The sequence below is a fragment of the Ursus maritimus genome, unplaced genomic scaffold (genome assembly GCF_017311325.1).
Source record: "Ursus maritimus isolate PB19 unplaced genomic scaffold, ASM1731132v1 scaffold_18, whole genome shotgun sequence".
Taxonomy (NCBI): domain Eukaryota; kingdom Metazoa; phylum Chordata; class Mammalia; order Carnivora; family Ursidae; genus Ursus; species Ursus maritimus.
The window spans coordinates 53636310-53659269 of NW_024424230.1; the positions used below are offsets into that span (position 1 = coordinate 53636310).

Consider the following 22960-nt stretch of genomic DNA (forward strand, 5'->3'; position numbering starts at 1 on the left):
TTGCTGTCGGTGTGTAAACTGAATAACAGAAGTGCTTAGACCAATCACTTACAGCCTTTGAAAGAAGAGACATTATTGGTCACTGATCATTATGCAGATCTGTTAGGTAGTGATTTGTGGACTAATGGGTAGCACTTTGTACAATGGCCCACAGTTAACATACTGTGGTAACTGAAAGCTGAACTGTGTTGTTAGGGGACTGGAATTATTTAATTAAACCATGTTAACTGAAATTCACTGCATATGCAGCAAGGTGAGGTCTACCTGTATTGGTAAAGAAATATTGGTTCTATGTTTTGATCGGGGTGCTGGTACATGAATATTCATTTATTGAAATTCATTGAGTAATACACATATAATTTACATATTTTTCCAAAAATATGATAAACCTCAATAAGGAATTTCCTTAAGAATCATTATAATTCACCACATTAACAGAATAAAGAGAAAAACCATGTGATCATCCAAATAGATGCAGAAAAAGCATTTGTTAAAATTCAATCCTTATTCATAAAAATAAAAACACAAACTAAGAGGAGGCAGTTTTCTCAAACTAAAAGGGCACTACAAAAAACTATAGTAAACAGCATATTTAATAGTAAACTTCTGAATGCTTTCCTCCTGAGACTGCGAATGAGACAAAGATACCTTGCTATCACATATCTATTCAACATTATACTGGTGGTCCTGGCTCAGAGAAACTCCCTAACACTATTGAAAACTATTAAAGAATGCCTAATTAAATGAAAGGATGTACCATGCTCATGAATTAGGGAATGCCAATTCACCTGGAATTGATCTATACACTCACTGCAATTCCAGTCAAAATCAGAGTATGTTGTTTGGAGGGTGTGTGTGTATGTGTGCTTTAAATAGACAAGCTCTATAGATATGCAAAGGGACAAGAATAGCCACGCAATCCCAAAGAAAAAGAACAAAATGGGAGGAGTGGCGTTTTTGGCTATCAGGATTTATGATACAAAGTTAAAAAGTTATAGTAATTAAACCAGTACGGTATTGGCATGAGAACAGACAAGCCGAAGGAACAGAACACGATCCAGAAACAGACCCGTACATACAGGGTCACTTGATTTATGATGAGCAACAGGGGAAAAGTAGGTCTTTTTAACTAAATGGTGCTGGGTCAACTGAATATTCATATAAAAAGTGAATCTTGGCTCCTATGCTATGCCATGTATAAAAAAATTAGCTCCAGGTGATTTTTAATCCGAAAGATCAAACAATAAAGATTCTAGAATAAAAAACAGCAGAATATCTTCATGAACATATAATAGGCAAATTTTTTTTTAAACAGGACACTAGAATATTAGAAGTGCTAACCAAAATGGAAAGGATTAATGGACTCTATTAAAATTTGGACTTTGTATTTATCACAAGGCCCCATTAAGAGAGTGAAATGGCAAATCATAGACTGGAGATGATATTTGCAATATATCTAACCAACAATGGACTTGTTTACAGACATCAAGAATTCCTATACATCAATAAGAAAAGGACAATCTAAAAGACAAATGGGAAAGGTACTTCACAGAGGATATTCAAATAGCCAATAAACACGAAAATGTGTTCAAGCCCATGTGGCCTCAGGGAAATGCAAAATTAAAAGCACAATAAATAGTACTGCAAACCCAAATAAATGGCTAAGATTAGGGACTGACAATATTAACTGTGGGCAAGGATGTGGAGTCCCCACAATCCCCGAACTGTGCCAGCAAGAATGCACCGCTGCAACCACTTTGTAAAAATGTTTGACACCAGCTCCTAAATGCAAACCCATTCAGTGACCCAGAAATTTCCCTCTTTGGTCTGTACCCAACAGAAATGCACACACAGGTCCACCAAATCAATGTTCCTAGCAGAACCACTGCTGAGAGGGCAAGACTGAAAGCCACCAATATTAAAATGGACAGATAAATTGTGGCATCTTCATAAAATGGAGTAATACTGAGTATTGAGAATAGCAAAGAAGCAAAGCATGATTTGAACGAATCTCACAGACATAATGTTGGCAAAAAGAGTCAGATATAAAAGGATACACATTGTGTGATTTCAATTATAAAATGTTCAAAACAGGTCAAAGCAACTGACAGTGATGGAAATCAAAGAGTGACTGTCCTGGCAGGAGGTGGTAACTGGACAGCATGACGTGGGCTTCCACTCAGATTCTATTTCTTGACCCAAGTGGTGATTCAATGAGGGTAATCTCTTGAACTCGTCTAAAATGATTACTTAAAAAATTAAAAAAAACAGAACCTAGTAGGTGTACATGCACTGACTTAGAAAGACAGCCACGATCCATCAGCAACTAGAGAAAAAAGTTCACCAAATATGATTCTATGCTGGTAGCAAAACAATAAGGTGAATTATTATATCCAAAATAAATGTGTGAGGGCCTTATTAACAACGTTTACATTTTTCATGCTTACTTCTTATTTTTTTGCTTTATGAAATTTTTGGATTTGTAAAAAAGTGAGCCTTAGTTACACATTTGAGAACAAAAATAGTAAACAGTTAAAAGTTTTCTAGCTGAACATTCCACAATACCAGATGTCCCCTGGGGTTCGGCACTGTGGTGGCCTTGACAATGACGTGCATCTGTGGTCCCCGGTAGCTGAGCTTTAGCTGCTCTGATTATGGGCTAAGAGGGCCAAAGGGCAGCTACTCAATGGAAATGCACTTTAATCAGCTTCACTCCACTTGTACTCAAAGGAGATTTTGTGCAGTTCTCTGTGGAACATGCACTGAGCAAAGGTAAAAACCTGAAAGACCCTACACGGATGCTTGACTCCAGTCCAGAGAAGGGATGTGGCACAGCAGATATGACAACGATATCGTCAGGCGTTATTTTACTTAACAAAACGCAGAGAAGAGAACTACCGTCTGCCATGTCTCATGCATAACACCCAATAGACTTACCTGTAAACCTGTAGATGAGTGAGACAAACTCTAACTTCTGTCAATTTTACTACCAGACATCCTTTCAGCTAATCATGTTTTCCTCAATAAGTTTATATAGCTAATTAAAAATGTCTACCATCCAATCTTACTTTTATACATGGTTATGGTAAAGGAAAGTGTCATATCTCTAAGAGGAATCCTTGAAAATTATGGGTAGGGTTTTTTATGTCCGTGCCAAGAAGAGCTATTGTGAATAAAATCATTTGGAAAACAAAGACGTTTCCAAGTAAAAATTGAAAACATGCCCAAGACATGAAAAACCCAAGCTGCATGCGCACGTGTACACACGTACACAAATCCTTAAATATCCAAAGTAGAGCGTTTCCCCTCGTAGGAGAACTGGAGAACACACTTAGACCGTTTTCCTTTTAAAAAAAGGACCCCTGATGAATTAAGAAGGGGTTTATTCAGATCTATACCCAGAGCAGCAACAGGAGTAGGGACTTGGAATTTATGCTCAGATTTATAGGCTTACAAAAAATAAAAGGAAAATGCTAAATAATCCTTTAATGTCACAATCACACCCTGAACCCTCCCTTTCCTGCAACGACTTTCATTCAAAGCAACTTCCTCTTTTTTCTCTATAAAGTAACATTCCTCTCCTTTGTTCTCTGGATTTACCCATGTTTTTATCATAGACTGCTTGTCCCTAATTGCAATTCTTTGCTATTCCCAAGTAAACTCATTTTGCTGGTAAAACAACGGGCTGTTTTATTTTTAAGGCCAACATTATAAACCTTTTAAAGGTGATGCAGGAAAGAATAAGTACACAGTGAACAAGTTAGAAGAGATTTCATCTTTCACATTATGCAAATGCATTTTGCTAGTGATATCTTCTATTTTTATAAGGATGATCCTCATTACTACTTTTACTATGTGAATTATAAAACTGACTGTGTATCTGTTTTAACAGGAACATATACATAATTACTCTGTGGAGATATTTTCAAAAGTGTCAAAATATGAATTAAAACACTGACACTTTTTAAGGGCTCCTTATACAGCTCCAAAACACATGTTGTTTACAGAACGGAGGCTTGGTAAAATGGATTAGAACATTTGTATGGAGCAGTTTCTGAAATATCAGTCATTTATTTTGTTTAAAGCAACGTTCAGATCTGATGATATTACACAGAAATGCTTCTGGTTAGGGAGAAACGCGTAGATGCACAATGAAACCAAAGTAACTTAACTGCCTTCCATTTTCTGAGGAAAAGATTCCTCCTCCCTTCGGGGCTGACATGAAATCAAGAGTCATTCCAGCCGCAAGCTGAGCTTGGTCGCTGCCTGAAGTGAACAGGTTACCTTTGCTCGGAGATGTCATAGCTCTTTTTGGTCAATGGCTGCCAAGTACACTCTCTTTCTCTTAAGAAAAGTCTAATGGGTAATCCTATTGGAGATGAGTGCAGTGCTACCAAGTTGTGCTAATTTGCTGCGTTTTTGGCCAAGTCAGCAGAAAACTCCCTAATTTTCTTTTCCTCTGGAAGAGAAACAGGGCTCCTGCCGTGTTCTGGGAGATACGAACATGAGGAACTACTATGGCTGAAGACACAGGATACTAATTACATTACCAATGTTTTCATCTGATCAAATAAAAATTATTGCACTAAATGAACACAACTAAGGGGAAACTTATTCCTTATCTTGCTAAATATAACTTCAAAATTATAGATGAAATTCTGTCCATACCGTACCTTAACTGGAAAGAAACAGAATTAAATAAAAACATGTAATTCTTTTTCCTACACTCCAATAATCCTTCAGCTTTTAGTTTTAAGTTTAAACAAAACTTTTTCCCTAACAACCTTCTTCCCTGTCTTAATAATGAGGTACATTTCCCAGTCCCTCAACATATAAAAATGCCACGAGACGCTCCCGGTTCCCCTCCTTCATGCCCTCAGCAGACGGCAGAGATCCACCACTGAGACCTTCACTTCGATAGGTTTTGATTTGTCTTATCATGAATGAAGATCACAGAAATCAGTCTTGTCCTTTCACTTTAAAAATGAGAAAATCAAGGTTGGGGTGCAGAAGTATTGGAACCTACTTGTCTGTAGGGTTGGGACTAGAACACAAATCTCTTCTCTTCTCGTCAAGCTCTTTCCACTATCCCCTCCTGGAATGATAAAACCAACCCAGCAAACAAATAAGACATTCTTCACGACAAAAATCATAGTCTGTGCTTTTGCTAGTGTTTTTGTTTTTACCTCTGAAGAGATTATCCAAGTCAATATCTTCTTTTCCTTTGATTTTCAAACACTGTGCCTGCTGTACAAGTCTGGGCAAAGAACAGAAATAAAATCTAGATTCATTATCCGGTGAGGTAGGAATAAATCATGACAGCAGCACAAATTTAAATAGAAACCACAGGGTTAACAATAGTGAATTAGCAGGTATTTTGCTGCCCCAAGCCTTGTTATAATTTTTCTTCTGTTTAAGATTTTTAAAATATATTTTCTGCCAGGAACTCTAACTTTGAAACCTGCAACCTGAAAGCTCTCCCCCCTCCAGCCCCCATTCATTCTGTTAGCAGCCAAAAGTTTCTAAAACTCTCTGGGGAATAATCTCTCCAGGTTCCAAGGAGGAGCTATCAAGGATGAGAAGGGATGGTGTGGTAGTAAGTGGGTAAATAGTAATTGCTACTCATGATTTTAGCTCTTATTTTAATCAGAAGATTATAGACATTGTGCTTAAACAACTGTATAAAGTAATTTAGTTAGACAGTTGAATGTCAGCGAATTAATTAACTTTTAAAATGCTCCCGTTTGCAGTAAGGACTAATTTTGTAACTCTTCCATCATGCAACTTCATGAAAACTTGAGGCTCATGGTTTGTAATGAATATGGAATTTCTGAAATGAAACTTTTTTCAATGTTGCTAATTACCTAGTAATTAATTTTAAGTAGAGAGACCTTGAAAGAGCTGATTAATTTATCCGTATATATTTATGATTTTCATGAAAATTATAATAGCTTGCTTTGCAAATGCATTTTCCTATTGCACTTGTAAAGCAGCTCTCTCCTTTTATCCTCACCGACAAGCTTTCCAGTCCTGTTTCAATTTGTTTTAGATGAGGATACCGAGTCAGTCACCAAAACCTTACAAAGAAACCTAAGTGACTTGTACATAATTGGAGATAATTTTATCTATATATTCTATAAATATATACGTCATGGTAAAAGCACATTCTATCAGTTAGATATATATATTTTTTTTACCATTAGACATTTTAAAAAAGATTTTATTTATTTGACAGAGAGAGAGTAAAAGCAGGGGGAGCAGCAGCGGGAGAGGGAGAAGCAGGTTCCCCGCTGAGCAGGGAGCCTGATGTGGGGCTTGATCCCAGGACCCTGAGATCATGACTTGAGCAGAAGGCAGCCACTTAACCGACTGAGCCCCCCAGGTGCCCTCCCCATAAGACATTTTTTAATAAGAAATGCAAGAAACGGAGAAAGAATTTCTTTTGAAAGCCCACCTCGGACCTTAAAAGGAAGCCCTACGCAGCTAGTGTGGAGCATCGCAGCCCCAGGTAGCGAAGCTCCAGTGTGGCGTGGAGACCAGTACCCTCGGCGGAGAAAACCTGCGTCCAGGCTCTAGGCTTGTACCCTGGAGCTCATTTCTAAACTCTACAGGTCTCAGCTTCCCAGTGTGCAAAATGGAGACTGGACTTGCCTTACAGGGTTCATTGTGAACAATTAGTGAAACACTGTATTATAAAATAGTCTACAAACTTTTATTCGGCATGGATGTGCATAAAAATGGAAGGAATATTTTCATTAATTCAATATGCTTCTCATTATGCTCTGGATATATACAGATCATCAGGATTTATTTACGTCCTTGTAGGAAAGAATATGAGCAGTAGAAAGAGGCTTGGATTTAAGCGGTGAGCAGCTGGCGGAGAGAGCTGCCCAACGTGGAAGGCCAGACGCACGACGTGTGCGCTCAATAGCACGGTGTCGTCATTTTGCGAGGAGGAAGATGGAAGAAAGAACAAGCTTAGTCTGCTTATATGTTTGGCAAATACTTGTTCGGGTATATTCCCCCAAACTTTACAAATCTGATGAAACTGAGTTGATTTTCAAACCATCTTAAAGCACCCCCGTACACAGATCCTGATGAAGATCTTGATTCTATCTTACAAGTTGGAAAAATAGAAGCTAGTATGCCTTATATAACTTTGATGGGGATTTTAAAAAGCAATTTAAAAATAAATCAAATAAATTTACTGAGTAGCTTTAAAAAAAAAACAATCCCAGGCCCTGACACTAACCACAGACATATTTCAGTACAGTCTTGCTTTCAAAATGATTACGTCACAAGGGAGATAGACCAAGTCAAACCCTGTGATCAGTTCAGGCTTGGTCACATTTCTGGAGGGAGACAAGTACCTTCTAAGGACTCTTCACTTTGTTCACCCTCATTTCATTCTCACAAAAACTCCCTGAGGTAGAGGTGTAAGACCCTTGATACAAATAAAGAAACTGAGGCTTGGAGATATTAAACCACAGTGAGTCAATGGTGAAGCCAGAACACAAACTCAAGTCTGCAGACGCCAAACCCAGGTTTCCCCCTACTCTGGGCATCACTGTCCAGTGTTTGCTGAGCACTTACAGAAGGCACCAAGAAGGAGAGGTCAGAGGCACAGCAAAAGAAAGGGAAAGTCAGTAATGCTCCTGGCAGCTGGAGGGAGACACGGCCTGGAGCTAGGCTAGTGGGGAATTCTGTGGAGGATGCAGTCGGGTCTGGTCCTGAGAGAAGGGAGACATGCAGGACCGACGGGCTTGTAAAATTCTAGACAAGGAGCGTGGGAGAAAAGCAGGAACTGCAGCAGCCCGAGCTTAAGCAAAACGAGAGGGAGGCTGTTTGGTGGCCGCGGAGAAGCTAATCCACCCGCACTGTGCACGCAAAGGGAGAAGCTAATCCACCCGCACTGTGCACGGAAAGGGAGAAGCTAATCCACCCGCACTGTGCACGGAAAGGGAGAAGCTAATCCACCCGCACTGCGCACGGAAAGGAGGGATCGGCGGTGAGGCTAAAAGAACAAGCCAGAGCCAAGTCGTGGAGAGCCTTGCACGCTGTCCTCAAGTGGCTGGACTTCATCTTGCTGGCAGAGAAAAAGGCGACTGCGGTGTTGCATCTGGAGTCTCGTGCACAGGCGGCAGGAATGGTTGGTGATGACTCGGCCAGTCATGTGCCAGAGACTGAGTGTTTGTATTTTAACAAAAAGGTAATACCATGGGAATCTCCAGGTTTTACCCCTTCCCCAATAATTCTGCTTGAAGCCTGGCCCATACCTTTCATCATGGTTCCAGGCGCTCCAAACAGTCTTCAAAATCTTTTCTTAACGTGACTGCTGGTGCGGTAGCGAGTATTAGGCCACCTGTGTGTCTGTGTACCCCTGATTCACTCACACAGGAGTGCACGACTGAGAGAATTACTTGTTGGGAGACCTGCCACTGTCATCCGATAGTCTCTGCTCCCCTCATTGATTTTCCACTTGCCTTGTCCTTTGCATTTTATTACTTCCCATTGAGAAAAGGGGCTGCATGCCCTCTGACCCCCTTCTATGCTGCTGCTACATTTAACAAGGCAAGTGAGTGGCTACTGTTTCTGGGCTCGGTAAATGCTAGGCCCTGAACTAGGTGTCTAACATGAAGGAGGTAATATTAATCTTATATCTATGTGCTGAGGAACACCTAGAACAGGAGTTGCAAACAGCAGCCCACGAGTCAAATCCTGCCCACTGGCTGCTTCTGTGAATGACACTGTAGTAGGATGCAGCTAGGCTCATTCATTCCTTACTGTCCACCGCTGCTTTCACACTACAGTGGTCAAACTGAGGAATTATAGTAGAGATCTTAAGGCTGGCAGAGCCTAGAATACTTACTATCTGGCCCTTTAGAGAAAAAGTTTGCTGACTCCTGTTCTAGCAGTAAAGGGAAAGATTCCTAAAGCCAAAAATATACATTGCACATGTGATAGTTTTACATTACCACCTTTTCTCAAAATTTCCTTAGTAACTGTAGTTATCCCTTAGAATAGGACTTCAAAGACAAATATTGAGTTCTGGCTGCTTTTTATTTTTTAGACAGATTGCCCAGGTCCAATCAATATTTCCTTAAGCTTTTCCTACATGCAGGTATTACATTTAGCCAAAATGGCTCAGAATCTACCAGAGGACACAGATGTGTGCAGTGCCAATGTTCACACAATGCAGACTGAGAAAGGGGCTACAGGAAGAGATGAGAAACTGCTTTGGGATCACAAAGTAGGAGGGGATTTTCTGCTTAAAGGTCAGTGAGATCAGAAAAAGCTTTCAGGAGGAGAGGAGTCTGTCTAGGCCTCAAAGCAAGTTTTACTAAGGGAAGCACAAAGAGGGGCACTGCAGAAATCCTGGCAGGTGGCGGGTCAGCAGGGGGAACGCGTACTGGGTGTGGTGTGTGATGAGGTTAGATGTGCAGGCTGGGGATACATTATGGGGACTGCAAAGGCTTTCTACACACATACGTATGTATTCTGTGTGTGTGTACACTTGAGTGTCTGTGTGTTTGTATATGTGAATTTAGCTACAGTAAAGCAAAATAAATCAAGAACCTCTAAGACTCTATAAACCTAAGGACAGATTCGTACAGTATGTTTAGTTTGTAAATAAAATGTAATTCAACTTTCAAAAATCCTGCATTATAAACCATCAATAAATGACATATATATGAAAATGTTTATCGCAGCATTATTTAAAGAGGAAAAATACTGGAAACAACCTGAATATCTGTTGATAGGGGAGTTGGTTGAATAAATTATGTCCATACTACGAAAAACGATACAGTTACTTAAAACAATGCCTTGGATCCATTTGTGTTAATAGGAAAATTATCCATGACATATTGTTAAATAAATAAAACATATTTTTAAGCTAATATCTCTTACTGTCAGACTTTCAGCCAGCAAACAATGGTTTTACATGGCAGTCCATAAGAGAGAAGGGAAATTTGTTTTTTCTTTGTGGGTAGACTTAGCTGTTTAAGTCTTTACAACTTTTCCACCTAAAAATAAAAGTCCAACACCAGATAATTTTTCTTCTGGTCACAAATGCTGACTTCTTTACAGGTGCCTTGTCCAGAGTGCCATTATAAACTCGGGACGAAAATATGTGTGCATCTTATTAAAGCTTCAGCATTTAATGTCAGGGTCCTTGAAAACTTCGTTGACATGTTAAACTGTCAGGAATGCAGCCTCTTTCCCCTACATTCAACATGACTATATCCTCATCTATCCAGAGTGATACAAGCCAACCTTGAAAGAAACATTAGCTCAAAATTACCGTCATATTTTTTAAAAGAGTGAGGGTGCATCTGAAAATCCATATGTATACATAAACACAGAAAAAGTGTAAAAGAGAACACGATTATTCACACAAGTAACCTCAGGATACACACTGGAGTTCAGGAGTGGGGAGTGAGAAATTATGATTTAAAAACTTCTCTGTTACCTGAATTACTGCAGTGGGATTTTATCATATTTTTACAAGCCTATAAGTTATGTTATTTGACCAGAAAAAGTCTGGGTATTAACTTTTCTATTTTTTTTTCTTTTTACTAATCTATATTTCCTAACTTTCCTATAATACCCAAGAATTGCTTTAGTTATGAGAAAAAATCATGTTAAATGTCCCAATTTTACTATTTGCAATGAATGGAAAATAATTGTTTTAAAGCCAGATCAAGGATGTAGATGAGAAAAAACGCCCACTGGAGCTTGGGCAACAAAGTTTTGTTTTGTGGTGTGCGGGAACACCAGTATTCCTTCCTGCAGGGAACCGTGCAATTTTAGCACGCACTGTTCTGCAGCGTTTAATTACCAAGAGCCTGGGCCAAGGCAGGATTCCAGCAATACAGAGAGCCACAATAAATTATAAAATGCCTTGTGAGAAGCAGCTCAGAGAAATATTTTTAAAGATCTTTTGAAGGCACACATTGAGTATTTTATAACATTTCAGCAGAAGTGTAAATTTGTTTACAAACCAGCAGACTATACAGGAGGAGCCAAGGCAAGGGATCCCATGAGGGCCAAGTCCTTTTACCCCAGCACTGTTGCTGCCTACACTCCTGAGCTCATCTTGACACGACTCACTTCATTTTCAGTTTGCAAAATATTCAACAGAACCATGCCCCCTTTCCCCCTAATGGCATGGATCTGCCTGTGGTCTCTAGGAGGTTAGGATAAGTAATTGCTGGAAATGTTTTAAGTGTTGCCTGTCCACTCCCTTGTTACTTCTCATGGCACTTAGCCACAGTCCGCGATTTCCCCTCATTGATAGGTTACTTTTGTTTGCTCTCCTCCGTCTCCTCTACCTGCCAATATGCTCCCTGCAGGGACGGGGCTGCTGTGTTCACCACCATATTCTTAGCACCTACCGCACCGCTCAGCCGGAGTAGACGCTCCACATGTATTTGCTGAATGAGTGAATCAACATGCCTCCTGCCAAGTCTTCCTGCCAGAGTTTAAGACCTCGTCCTGCCACTTCATTAGCTTGGGCCATTTTCCTACCACCAAGTGAAAGCTTACTGAAGATGAGGATTTTAGTCTGCTTTGTTCTAGCTGTATCACTAGAGTTTGGAATACTACTTTTCTAAGTATTTGTTCAAAGGATAAATATTGAATGAATGAATGAATGAATGAATGATTGAATCTGTCTGATTTCAGGATGTGGCTATAGTCCTGATCCCAATTTTGCAAGGTTAAGTGTCATTCAGGTATTCATATACCATAAACCAGTTCTAGTCTGAGCTAATCTTAATTTTAGAGGAGGAAGAGGTATGGAATAGCGAGCAGAGCAATGACCTAGGAGCCAGAAAGCTCCAAGTTGCCATTCATGACAGTGTCAATAGGGAACTCAATTCTTTGGCTCTGATAATCTTATTTTTCTGTTGAAGAAGCAGGGCTAGACAAACTTTGAGTCCCTTGTGCCTGGAGGTGTGGAGAAAGAGTGAGTTTGTCTGGATTGTGGTGGGTTTCCTGTCCAGCCACAACCTCTGCAGAAGGTTTCCTGGGTGTCCAGGAAAAATCCTGATGTTTGACCACTGCTCACTTGATTAAGCGGTGTAATTGAGCTTCAGATGCAGAGAACAGCTCACTAAATAAATAAAGGTCTCAATTTCTATTTTGGTGGAAAGATGTGTTGTACATACACAACGAGAACTAGCCCAGTTGCAAGACTTTAAAATCAACAATTTTTATAAAATGGAAAAAGATATCAATAGTCCCTATTACGTGCCAGGCCCAGTCATACTTTCTATACACCTATATTCAAGATCTAAGTCTCATACATTACATTCATTTCTCAGTGAGGAAACTGAGACTCTAAGATGCAAACTAATGAATACACCTGAACCAATCAACTTAGATTTACTAAGAACCTATAATGGGACCAGGAATGAGGAAAAAACAGAAGCATAATGAAAACTGGTAATACCCTTTAGCAGCCCCCTGTTCTTTTGAGAAAATAAAGCACACATACGAAGTCAGCACTAAGAAGGCACGTGTAGACACGCACACACCAAAGCACAAAGGAGTGCTCAGAACAAGGAATGGGACTATCTCTTATTGGTTCCATATCCCTGGACCTACCAAGTCCCCGGCACAGAGCGGCTGCTCAAAATCGATTTTATTTGTTGAGTCCCCACTGAGTGTCAGGCATTATACTGAGTGTCAGAAATACAGACATGTGTACGATGTGGTCTCTGACCTCAAGAAGCTCATGTGGGCTGGAAGTGCTGTAGAAAACTTTAAGATACAGATGAGCCTTTGAGAAGGGAGAAGACGCAGGTGGGAGTAGATAAGGTAGGAAGAAGAGGAACAAAGGCACCGGCCCAGGAATAAAAACAATATTGTGGGTGATTATAGGGAGTGAGTGGGACACTGAGTAGGCTTTATCTCCCCAAACAGAGAATTTGTGTGGGAAGTTGTGAGAGAAAACACTGATGGATTAAGGAAAACCTATGTAATGACTTAGAAGGCTAATATGGGAAACAACCAGCTAACACTGTTTTAATTCTGAGAAAGGACCCCATAGCAGGTATTTATGGTGCAGATAATTTGAGTAGCGGAAATAAACTAGCTGGCTCACGGCAGCACAATTTATTATGAGGACCATTAAGGAGCTACTGCGCTACACGCCATTCTCTCTGATCACCAGAGCTTCCTCCGCCATTTTTATTATCAGTACAGGCCTTAGGGAAGGGCATACAATTCATAATATGGAAGGCATTAGGAAAAAAATGAGATTTACTAGGCATTTTCTTTTCTTTCTTTCTTTTTTTTTTTTTTTGAGAGAGAGCGAGCGAGCGAGGGGAAGGGCAGAGGAAGAGAGAGAATCTTAAGCAGGCTTCATGCTCAGCAGCACAGAGCCTGATGTGGGGTTCCATCTCATGACTCTGAGATCATGACCTGAGCCAAAATCAAGAGTCAACTGCTTAACCGACTGAGCCACCGAGGTGTCCCTCTTAGATTTTCTTAATAGCAATGAGGGAGTATGAATATGACTGGTGTTCTACCAATTGTGTGAATTAGAATATGTTAAGCACTGCTTTGGGGAGGCAAAAGAAGTTATTAAAGAATACTCAGGTGGCTGGGAAATGCCTGAAAAAAATGTTCCACTCAGACCCGGGGACACTGGCTAACAGATAATATGGGGGGAGGGGACAGTTGCATTTCAGAGTAATTTCTATATGATTAAACTGTTTTAATGAGTATAATTTTATCCCCATGTTGCAGAGAGAGGCCTTTAGTCTATTATGATGAAATGTGTTCAAGATACAAGATTTTGTATTACGTATAGTATAAATAAAAATAGTTTTAAGATTCTTCCCCTCCAATAGTTCTATTTTCATAAGATAAGAAATAAATACATCACAAGATGACCCTGAGAACCGCAGACACAGTAGAAAGTCATCTAGACATAAATGCAGCCAGGCCCTTCAAAGCGTGAAGCTGATGTTCCTTTGCTAGTCTAATGTAGTTGAAATGTACATACGATTTGGAATCAGGCAGTTCTAGACCCAAATCCTAACTTTCCTACTAATTGTCTGCCCAACCTCTCTGAACTGGCAGGTGTCTACATTATAAAATCAGACTAAGAATACTTACCGCACATAGGGTTGTTGTGAGGATACAATGAAACTAACACAATGATGTATACACACTGTTTAGCGCAGTGCTTTGTGGACCAAAGTAAGTGTGAGATTAATATTAGATAATTATTATTACTGATACTTCGGGTGTTACTATTATTAGTTTACTGAAACGGGAATATGCTGGATTGAATCAGAACACCTCTATTTGGGTTCCAAATTAGTTACTACTAAGGATCTCAACTTCCTCACCTACAAATGGCAATACTATGCTGACAATAATATCCGTTTTGCCTAAATCACAAGATTATGGGAAGTTCCAAGGCTACTGTATGTGCAAACTATAAACTGTCAAATTGAAAATATCCCCTGTCCCCTAGAGTACATCCCTAAATGAAAGAAACTCAAGCATAAGGTCACTTGCCTGTACTTTAGGGCACCAGGAATGTACTACTACTCACTCTATTAGCACAGGGGGAAAGGGACAGTCTTTCAGTAATGATGACTTATTGTGAGACTGGCTCTTTAAAGTTGTGTTAACATGTAATAGCAGTAACTATGAATATGAATCTTATAAACATCCAGTATATAATCTACGCAGCTTTAAAACGTGACCCTCTATAGAAAATGTGAACATAATCAGATAATATACTAATAACTCCCTCTACCCAGATTGATATGAAAACAAACATACTTTTAAAAAGTAATCACAAAACTGGGAAGCAGTTAGGGAAAGTACAAAATTCCCTAAATTGCTGGGCAGCATCTAATTGATTTGGGAAGGATGTCAAGAGTTAATTTTACATTTTGCACTTGAATTGTCAGAAACCTGGAGATTCTAAGGTGACAAGTGTTGCTGGCATGAGCAATTACAGAAGGCCTGCCCAGAGCTCAGTGATGGATGGGTGGATGGATGGATGGGTGGGTGGATGGGAGGGGGGATGTAAATTTAACTCCAATTTTCACTAATTTAACCCCCATGCCTATCCTTGGACTTGAGCCAGGTAAAAATCATCCCCACCGGGTAGAAGAAAGAGATGGAATTTAAATATTCTCTACCTGTATCTGCTTTCTTGTGAGTTTTAAGAGCAAAGATTTAGGTTAGAGAAAAGTCAGCCCCAGGAAACCACTACAAGTAAACTGTGAAGAGAATTAAAATATATTTTTTCTGCTCATAATTAGCTTCGCATATGATTCCTTGATGATTTCCTCGCTCTGTTTTTTTTCCCCCCACCCTGGAATTCTAGACCATGAGCAGGGTGTCATAGAGATGGGGGTAGAATTAAAGTGGGCCCTCCAGCCAATCCTGTGCAAACATTGTCATGATGGCTGCTTAAATGAAAAGAGGTCAACTGGGACTGAAGTGCAAGGAGGGCTTTGGTCTTGAGAGTGGAAAACAAAAGAAGGCTTAAGAATTCAAATTGTGCACCGTATGTCTCCCCTCCCCTCGCCCAGTTACTTACACAGCACTGGGCGTACATGAAATAGGATTTCACAGGATAGGGTTATGTGTGATTTTTCTGCTTGGTTATCAACTAACATTCTCTACTTCATCTTTCCCTCGGTCGTAATTATTTTTCACTGATCTATTTCAGTGTAAATCCCCTTCAAAATGGTAAAGCAGATAATAATATATTGAAAAGAGTAAGTTCCGAAGAGGAGTTCAAGAGAGGAGAGGCCATATATCCGTGTTTGCTGAAAAGAAAGGCTTAGCTAGCCTCAGAGAATGTGGCAGTTTAACAGTTTTTTTTAAAAGCGGTTCAAAGATCTGTTTCTTCTCTCCGACTTTTGACATTGAGGATGAACGCCTAAAATATTTACAAGAGAAGCTGACTAAGTTTTTACTTGGAAAATAAAAAGGTAACAGAACAAAAAGAATATGAGCAAAAGGATGGACTGGTCTCTATAATTCTGGGAAAAATAAATACCATTCCTTGGAAAACAGTTTTTAAAAAAAGCAAAGGAAAAACTTCTTCCTCAACTGGGACATGGAAAGATGCTGGAGCTCTCAACTACTTAACAGTTGTAAACAGTGTGGGCGGGAAAAAAGCAGTCAAGAACAGCAAGACCCTGTGAAGTTTCAACAAGAGAAGTGGGTGTATAACAAATAAAAAATGCAAGATACAGCTACGAAATTAAGCATGTGTATCCATAGGAAATAAATGGTGCAGTAAAGGAGAGCTAATCTGCACAGTGGTGCGTGCAGAGATCAAAACCAAAATCCGCTCCTCAACAAGGAGTAGTCACCCAAATACGCGATACCAGCATTTGCTTGAAAAAGAACAAAACCCACCCTTTGCATCAAACTCTCCCAATGGACAGGTCTCCCCTTGGGAGGGAAGTAGCAGCCTCGCTGGGACCGAAGGCATAAATGGGCAGAAAGTTATTCCAGTGGAAGCTCGGCTCCCACATGATGAGAGGCGCGCGCCTCTTCCTTCCACACAGTGCTGAATGAAAACAGCAAGGCTCTGGAGGTTGGGGAGAAAGAGCAGCCCCCCCTCAAGTCACCGCTCCTGCAAAGCTCGCACAGGGAGGTCTACTGTCTCTCAAAGGCTTGAACGGGAGTGCCTTCTGCCTGTAGCGGGGTCTGAGAAACACCCCCTCCTCACCCCTCTGATCAGCCTTTCTTGGCTCCTTCTTTGTCTGGTCTCCAATTACTTACTGAATGTCAGATTTTTCTATGTTTATAATTCCTGGCACAGGTTAAAACACATTAAATAAGGTTGCATTTGCAGCTCCCTAGAAAACTACATGTAAATGAAAATTGGAAATTGATGCTTCAAGCCTAGATTCCCATTTAAGAACAAAAGGATAATGTGTTACCAATGAATCAACAGAGAAACTGTTCCGAGTAAGAAGAAATCCTATCAGAGGTGCACCTGGATTAACAAAGACAAGACGGATATCAGGCAGGACAGGAAATCCTGGTAGGACTGAGTGGATGCAAATACTCCACATCTGAAAGAGAGCCCATCTCTGAAACCATCCCACAGAAACAAGAGGTTTTCAAGGCAAAAGGGAACCTTATGGAATTTTACAGATGAGACGTGCTTTCTTATCGCTCACATGTAATACATACGTTTAGAAAGAGGTGAATCCAAAGTTTTGAGAATGAAGACATAAATTTTTTTTTAAATGAACATCAAGTCTTAGATGAATTCTATGAGCCAGTGAACATAATAATATCCAAAACCAAACATAACATTTCAAAGAAATGTAAGGAACTACGTATTACTATAAAAAATGTTGCTCTTTTACTATTCTACGTGGCTTACTTTCTGGTTTACATTTTTTCAAAAGTTCCTCACCTGGGCTGACTGTTCACCTTTTCAGGTTTTCCATTGAAGTTCAAACTGCAGAGGTTCTTCGATTTCGAATGTGAAGAGTCAGATTCCAAATTTGCCTGTGTTTGTTCTCTCAGACGATCATGAAGAGTTGCCTCCTTTTTCAAGTTCATGTCTGAATACGGGCAGCCAAAAGCACTGGTTTGTATAAAAATGAGCACAGTTGTCAGTTTATGGCGATAAATCAGGAGTCCACCATCACTGGAGCGGACTTACATCCAAATTTTAAGAACTGAAGGGAAACCTTCTTCTTTCACTGAATATATCCTATTAAGTTTCTTTTCATATTGCCCTTTGAAGAAATCTCACGTTCCAGACCACAGACACTGAGCAGCTGAGGATGACAGGTAGTAATCAGCACATATGGTTTTTACAATTTTGGAAACTTAAAACATCTAAGAATAATGTAAAGATGTGCTTTTGGTAGAGTAATGGAAATGTTATATAAACACTTGATTCAAAGTTTGATCCTCTGATATTTATGCCCTGATTTGACTACCTACATCCCCAAATACTACAGGTCATGAAAAATATTCACCATTATCAGAGAATATTATGCTTTTATTTCTTAATGTTCATGCATCCAGAAATACTCTATCTGTATTTCTCTCAATCCTCCTGAAACCTGCTAGGCAGTGTTCTGTTTGAATGTGAAGGAACACCTGCGGTGGAAAAGGAGAGACCACAGGAAAGGCTGAATCCCCAATCTTGGATGTTGTTTGGAGCCTAACTGGCCAGGGTCTGCTGGGACACGTGATCTGATTCTTTCGACAGACTGACTGGTAGTCTCTGTCAGACTTCTGTGCCCACATCCCTGTCTCCAAAGAAGCCCCAAACTTCTGCTGCTGCTTAGGAGTGAGGGAACCACTATTACGGAAAGCACAGGGGTGACGGGTCACCTGCAGGCAACGCCAGGGGAAGGTATTTCATACTCAAGCTTCCGTTTCTCTCCAGTTAAATGGGAAAATCAGACCCAATTCTAAGGGTTGTTGAAACCATGATAAATCACACACACACACACACACACACACACACACACACACACGCACCCCAACATGGCAGTTCCTACTATTATCATAGTGTTATCATCCTCTCCATCTAGGGAAGCACATAGTCAAATGCATCAATATCTAGGCAGTCTGGTCTTTTTGAGGAATTTGCTTCCAATTCACTGTACATTTGCTGACATATGATACATAATAAATTCTTCTTGGGTGCATGAACGTTTTGTTATATTAATGGCATGATAAAATCAGGGACCAATGCAGTTCTTCCTCTATTTTCAATTAGATGAAGTTTTCCAAGGAAAGCCCATAAACAATCTAACTCCAGAAGGCCTTTAGTACCAACCCGTATCTAGAATTGATCTTCTGGACGACACCAGCCTGACCCAACAAGCCAGAGAGAATCTGAACGGGTAATAGGGACGATCAACAGCCTTTGCCGCAGACAAGAGGGCCCTCTCTACATGCATGTTCTGTAGTTTGTAATACTTGGCGATGATTTATTGGCTTTTTCAGTTATTAATTCGATAATCCATTAACTAAGCATCGGCTACAGCATAGGCATTTTAGAGAATATAAACCTAGTGAAGAAGTTAAGATGTATTTATAAGTAAATACAATTTATAATAAGAACAAAAAAGCTACCTCTACTGAGTGTGTACTATAGGTCCATTAAAATTCAAGTTATTTCTAATATTTATTACTAAATACCCAAAGGTGGTATTAATATATTTATTGTGTGGGTAAGAAAACAGTCACACGCAGGACAAGCAACTTTTCCAAAGCTGCTTGGCACTTTCTTGAGAAGCCTCAGAAGAAATCACTTAACTGTTAGCAGCAACCAATCAGGTGGGGAGAAGGGGGACATGGTTTCTAACATCATCAAAAGAAGAAACACGAGAGGAGTGTGGTATAATTTTTGTGCAAAGAGAAGCCGAGGCAGGTGTTTTCAGGGCAGAGCAGTACTTTGTTTGCTGTGACTAATGGCTAGGGGAAATGTGTCAGCATATGCGGGAGTCCTGTGTGAGAAGCAAAGATGTGATAAAGTACTGTTTCCAATAACAACGCAGCAGGAGTGATCTGTTTAAGCTGCAGCATACGAAATCTAAGGGAAATTTTAGAAAGAACTTTCTGCAGATAAAAGTTGAAAGGCATGAGGCTATCCTAAGGGAAACTGGGAAATGTTTACTTCAAGCACACTGGAGTTTTCATTAATATATCTACTGCTCAGAAGCTTTGCTATCCATCTAACACATACTCTCAAATTGAGACTTTTAAATGGCACGTTGCGATCATGAATTTTCTTAATTTTGTACCATCCCCCAGCATAATTTGTGTTGCGTGGCACTGATGTCTTCCCAAGCTTGTTTGTCCAGCACTGCAGACAGCTGCCACAGACCCTCTTGCTCAGGACTCGCTTCAGCGGACAGAAATTTGGGTTCCCTCAACCTTCGCTCATCAATCAGTCCCTCTATAGTCATTTAGTCACTTGCTTGTTACATCTTAATTCCGTTCTAGCCGCTCTGCGTCTCCAGCAGCGAGGAGTGGAACACCCCGGGCGTCTCTAGAATGGAGCATCTCCTGATTGCACAAGGCGAGCCTGGTGAGAACACATCTCCGCATTGTACAGATCACAGTGAAGCGTGAAGTGCTAAAGAATATATTAAACGACAAAAACTTATGTGGTGAAGAACTTGAAGGAAGATAATGATGGGAGATGGAAGTACCAAAGAAGAGGGGGTGTTAACATCTCAGGTACAGTGGTCTGCGCCCTCTTCAACCTGCTGCTGTGCTGTGAACACATTTCCGGCGCGTGCTTGTGCTCTTCACAGAGAACAGTTATGTTACAGAGATGGCATCCCCACGTTTGGCCTGCTTTTTCGCAAATGTAGACCCTTCCTCGTGTGCGTGCGTGTGTGTGTGTGTAACAGCATGTATGTGCATAATTTGACATAAACCTAACACATAGGAAAAAATCCACTGAGTTGGTTGTCTTAGGTGTGATAAAACTTTTTAATTTTTTAAAAATCTTTCTTTTTTTGAGAGATTTTATTTATTTAATTGAGAAAGATAGAGCAGGGGGAGGGACAGAGGGAGAGGGAGAAGCAGGCTCCCACTGAGCAGGGGGCCCGATGCAGGACTTGATCCCAGGACCCTGGCATCATGACCTGAGCCGAAGGCAGACGTTTCACCGACTGAACCACCCAGGCGCCCCATGATAAAACTTTTAAAACTTACTTTTGGTTTAGCTAAATATTGGGGAAAGGAGGTTCTGGAGATAGTCTCTTTAGAAAACTATTGACAAAAGCTGAAATTTCTATGGCCGAAAGCTGTGTCGGTCAAGGTAAAACGTCAGCTTCTGACAGATGGGAAAGTAGTACATTCAAATTCCAGCTCATTAAGGCCAGGACGGGAGGTGTAGAAAGTACGGGCTGAGGGGAAGCACTGAGCAGCAGTGCGCAGACGTGGTGCCTTTGACTGAGCAGACTGCTCTTGGCCCTCCGTAATGAAGGGGCTGTGGGCTGGGTGCAGGAAAGGAAGGAAAAGACAGCAGAACTAGCCAACTGACCCATATGAAAGTGCAGTTTCTAAAAGACAGCCAAATATCTGAATTTCATACGGTTCGACCAAATCATTGGTGAAAAATGTCAGCCCCAAGCTCACCAACAGTGGCAAGGCATGTGAACAGAGGGTTAACACTACGCAAAGCAAAAAGGTACCAGACAGTTGGGGACAAGTTTTAAAAGAGATTTTCTGATAGATCTAACACTGAGGTCCTAGCAGTCCTCTTCATAAACAGAAAGAAACATAAAAATGATGGGAATTAAAAAGACTAGTTTTGGGATGCCTGGGTGGCTCTGTGGGTTAAGTGTTTGCCTTTCAGCTCAGGTCATGATCCCAGGGTCCTGGGATTGAGTCCCATGTCGGGCTCCTTGCTCAGTGGGGAGCTTGCTTCTCCCTCTGCCTGCTGCTCCCCCTGCTTGTGCTCTTTCTTTCTCTCTAACAAATAAATACATAAAATCTTTAAAAATAAATAGATAAAATAAAATAAAAATACTAGTTTTGCTTTTCAGAACATTTAAGCGTAATGTTAACATCTGAGGATAAACAGAAAAGTAAAAGTAAATTTTATCAGTATACATATTTTTTATTTAGGAAACCGTCCCGTACTCCTTTTCAGAACAGCAGTGCTGACTGTCTTCGAGCTGCCACAGGGAAGGGCTGGACGCAGCAGCGCCTGGCAGCTGAGGCTGAATCATTGCTTTCTGTGTCCAGCCCAGGACAGCCCTCCATCTTTGAATTATCCTCCTTCCTTTTGTGCATAGGTTGGTGAGTTTCCTTGCACTCCCAAGACCAATCCTGATCCAAGGCCAAAGGTCATTTGCTAAACCCAGTCTTTCATTCTAGGGTTCAAAGGTCCACACCTGAAGCAGTGCCCAGTGCGGACACCCGTGCTCATGCCTTGTTCACAAGTCTAGGCAGCCTTGTGGGCTCCAGGTCTCCTAGAGAGGCATGTGCCTCAGTCCTTGTTCCTAAATGCCTCATCTGCCGCCACAGCTAGAATTCGGGGGCCCTGCTGGGACAGAAGCCTTATATTCCCATTTTCTTCTTGGCCCCCTCCCAGTACAGCATTTCTGCCTCCCAATCCCAACCCAAGAGCGAGGATCCACTTTGCAGATACCACCCATCCAGTCCTTCACGCCCAAGCTGCAAATTTAGTTTCCGCTTCTCTTTGACTACCCTGTTCTGCTGAAAATAATGGACCATGCTCTGTCAAATCCTGGGCGGTGGCCAGTTTGGGCCATAAGATTATAACTGAGTTGTCACGACTTACATAATGGTAGCTTCCCAACCCATGTACAGCTGCACCCTAAGGGCAACCAGGAGGTGCCTGGGGAGCCGGAGTCCCAGGTCAGTGCTTCCAGCCTTGAGCGGCCTCCTCCAGACTCTAAATCCCTTCTCGTTCTCAAGTACTGAGTATCATTTTCTTTCTGTGACATGATATGAAAATGTTGGGAAGCAGGACAAATTTCAGCAAAACAGCACAGCTAAAATAGCCCCTTTAGTGCCACAACCCCAAACATGAACGAAACCACCACCACAGCGGTCAGCGGCACTTCAGGAAGAGCGCCAAGTCGCTGACCACCTTTCTCCTGATCCTGAAAAGCGAAGTTGCCAGAAACAGACAGTAGCTCCCAGGAGGAGCCCTGCTCTAGGAACATGCCCTCAGCTAGCCCACAAATTAGAGACAGTTCTTCTCCCATGCAACTGACCTACCCCTCGACGAGGCCTATTGTGTTTTAGATTTTGTCTCAATTATTTTACTCGCCAACTATATACTCTTCCTTCCGTGACCTAGAAAAGACGACACAGAAGAATCCTATCTGAGCTGGGAGATTAGATTCTAAGTCTCTTCCTCTACCTTCAAAAGATGAAGAATTACTTGTGGGAGTGGGCCGGAGGCCTCCTATTTGGAAGCATTCATGGAAGAGATGGTCTG

At 41.0% G+C, this 22960-nt stretch overlaps 1 protein-coding gene across 3 annotated transcripts in view; it reads right to left on the reverse strand.

Annotated features, from left to right (window-relative positions):
- The window catches only part of L3MBTL4 (L3MBTL histone methyl-lysine binding protein 4), a 417564-nt gene that overhangs the window by 96566 nt on the left and 298038 nt on the right, over positions 1 to 22960 (reverse strand). For 2 of the 3 annotated variants that reach the window (XM_040632703.1, XM_008690182.2), the window contains 3 exons: positions 17420 to 17593; positions 5187 to 5257; positions 5027 to 5095 (listed from right to left, as the gene is read on the reverse strand). In XM_040632703.1, coding sequence (XP_040488637.1) covers positions 5027 to 5095; positions 5187 to 5257; positions 17420 to 17593 — 314 coding nt within the window. The remainder of the gene's footprint in view (positions 1 to 5026; positions 5096 to 5186; positions 5258 to 17419; positions 17594 to 22960) is intronic. The other variant, XM_008690190.2, reaches the window with a different exon arrangement.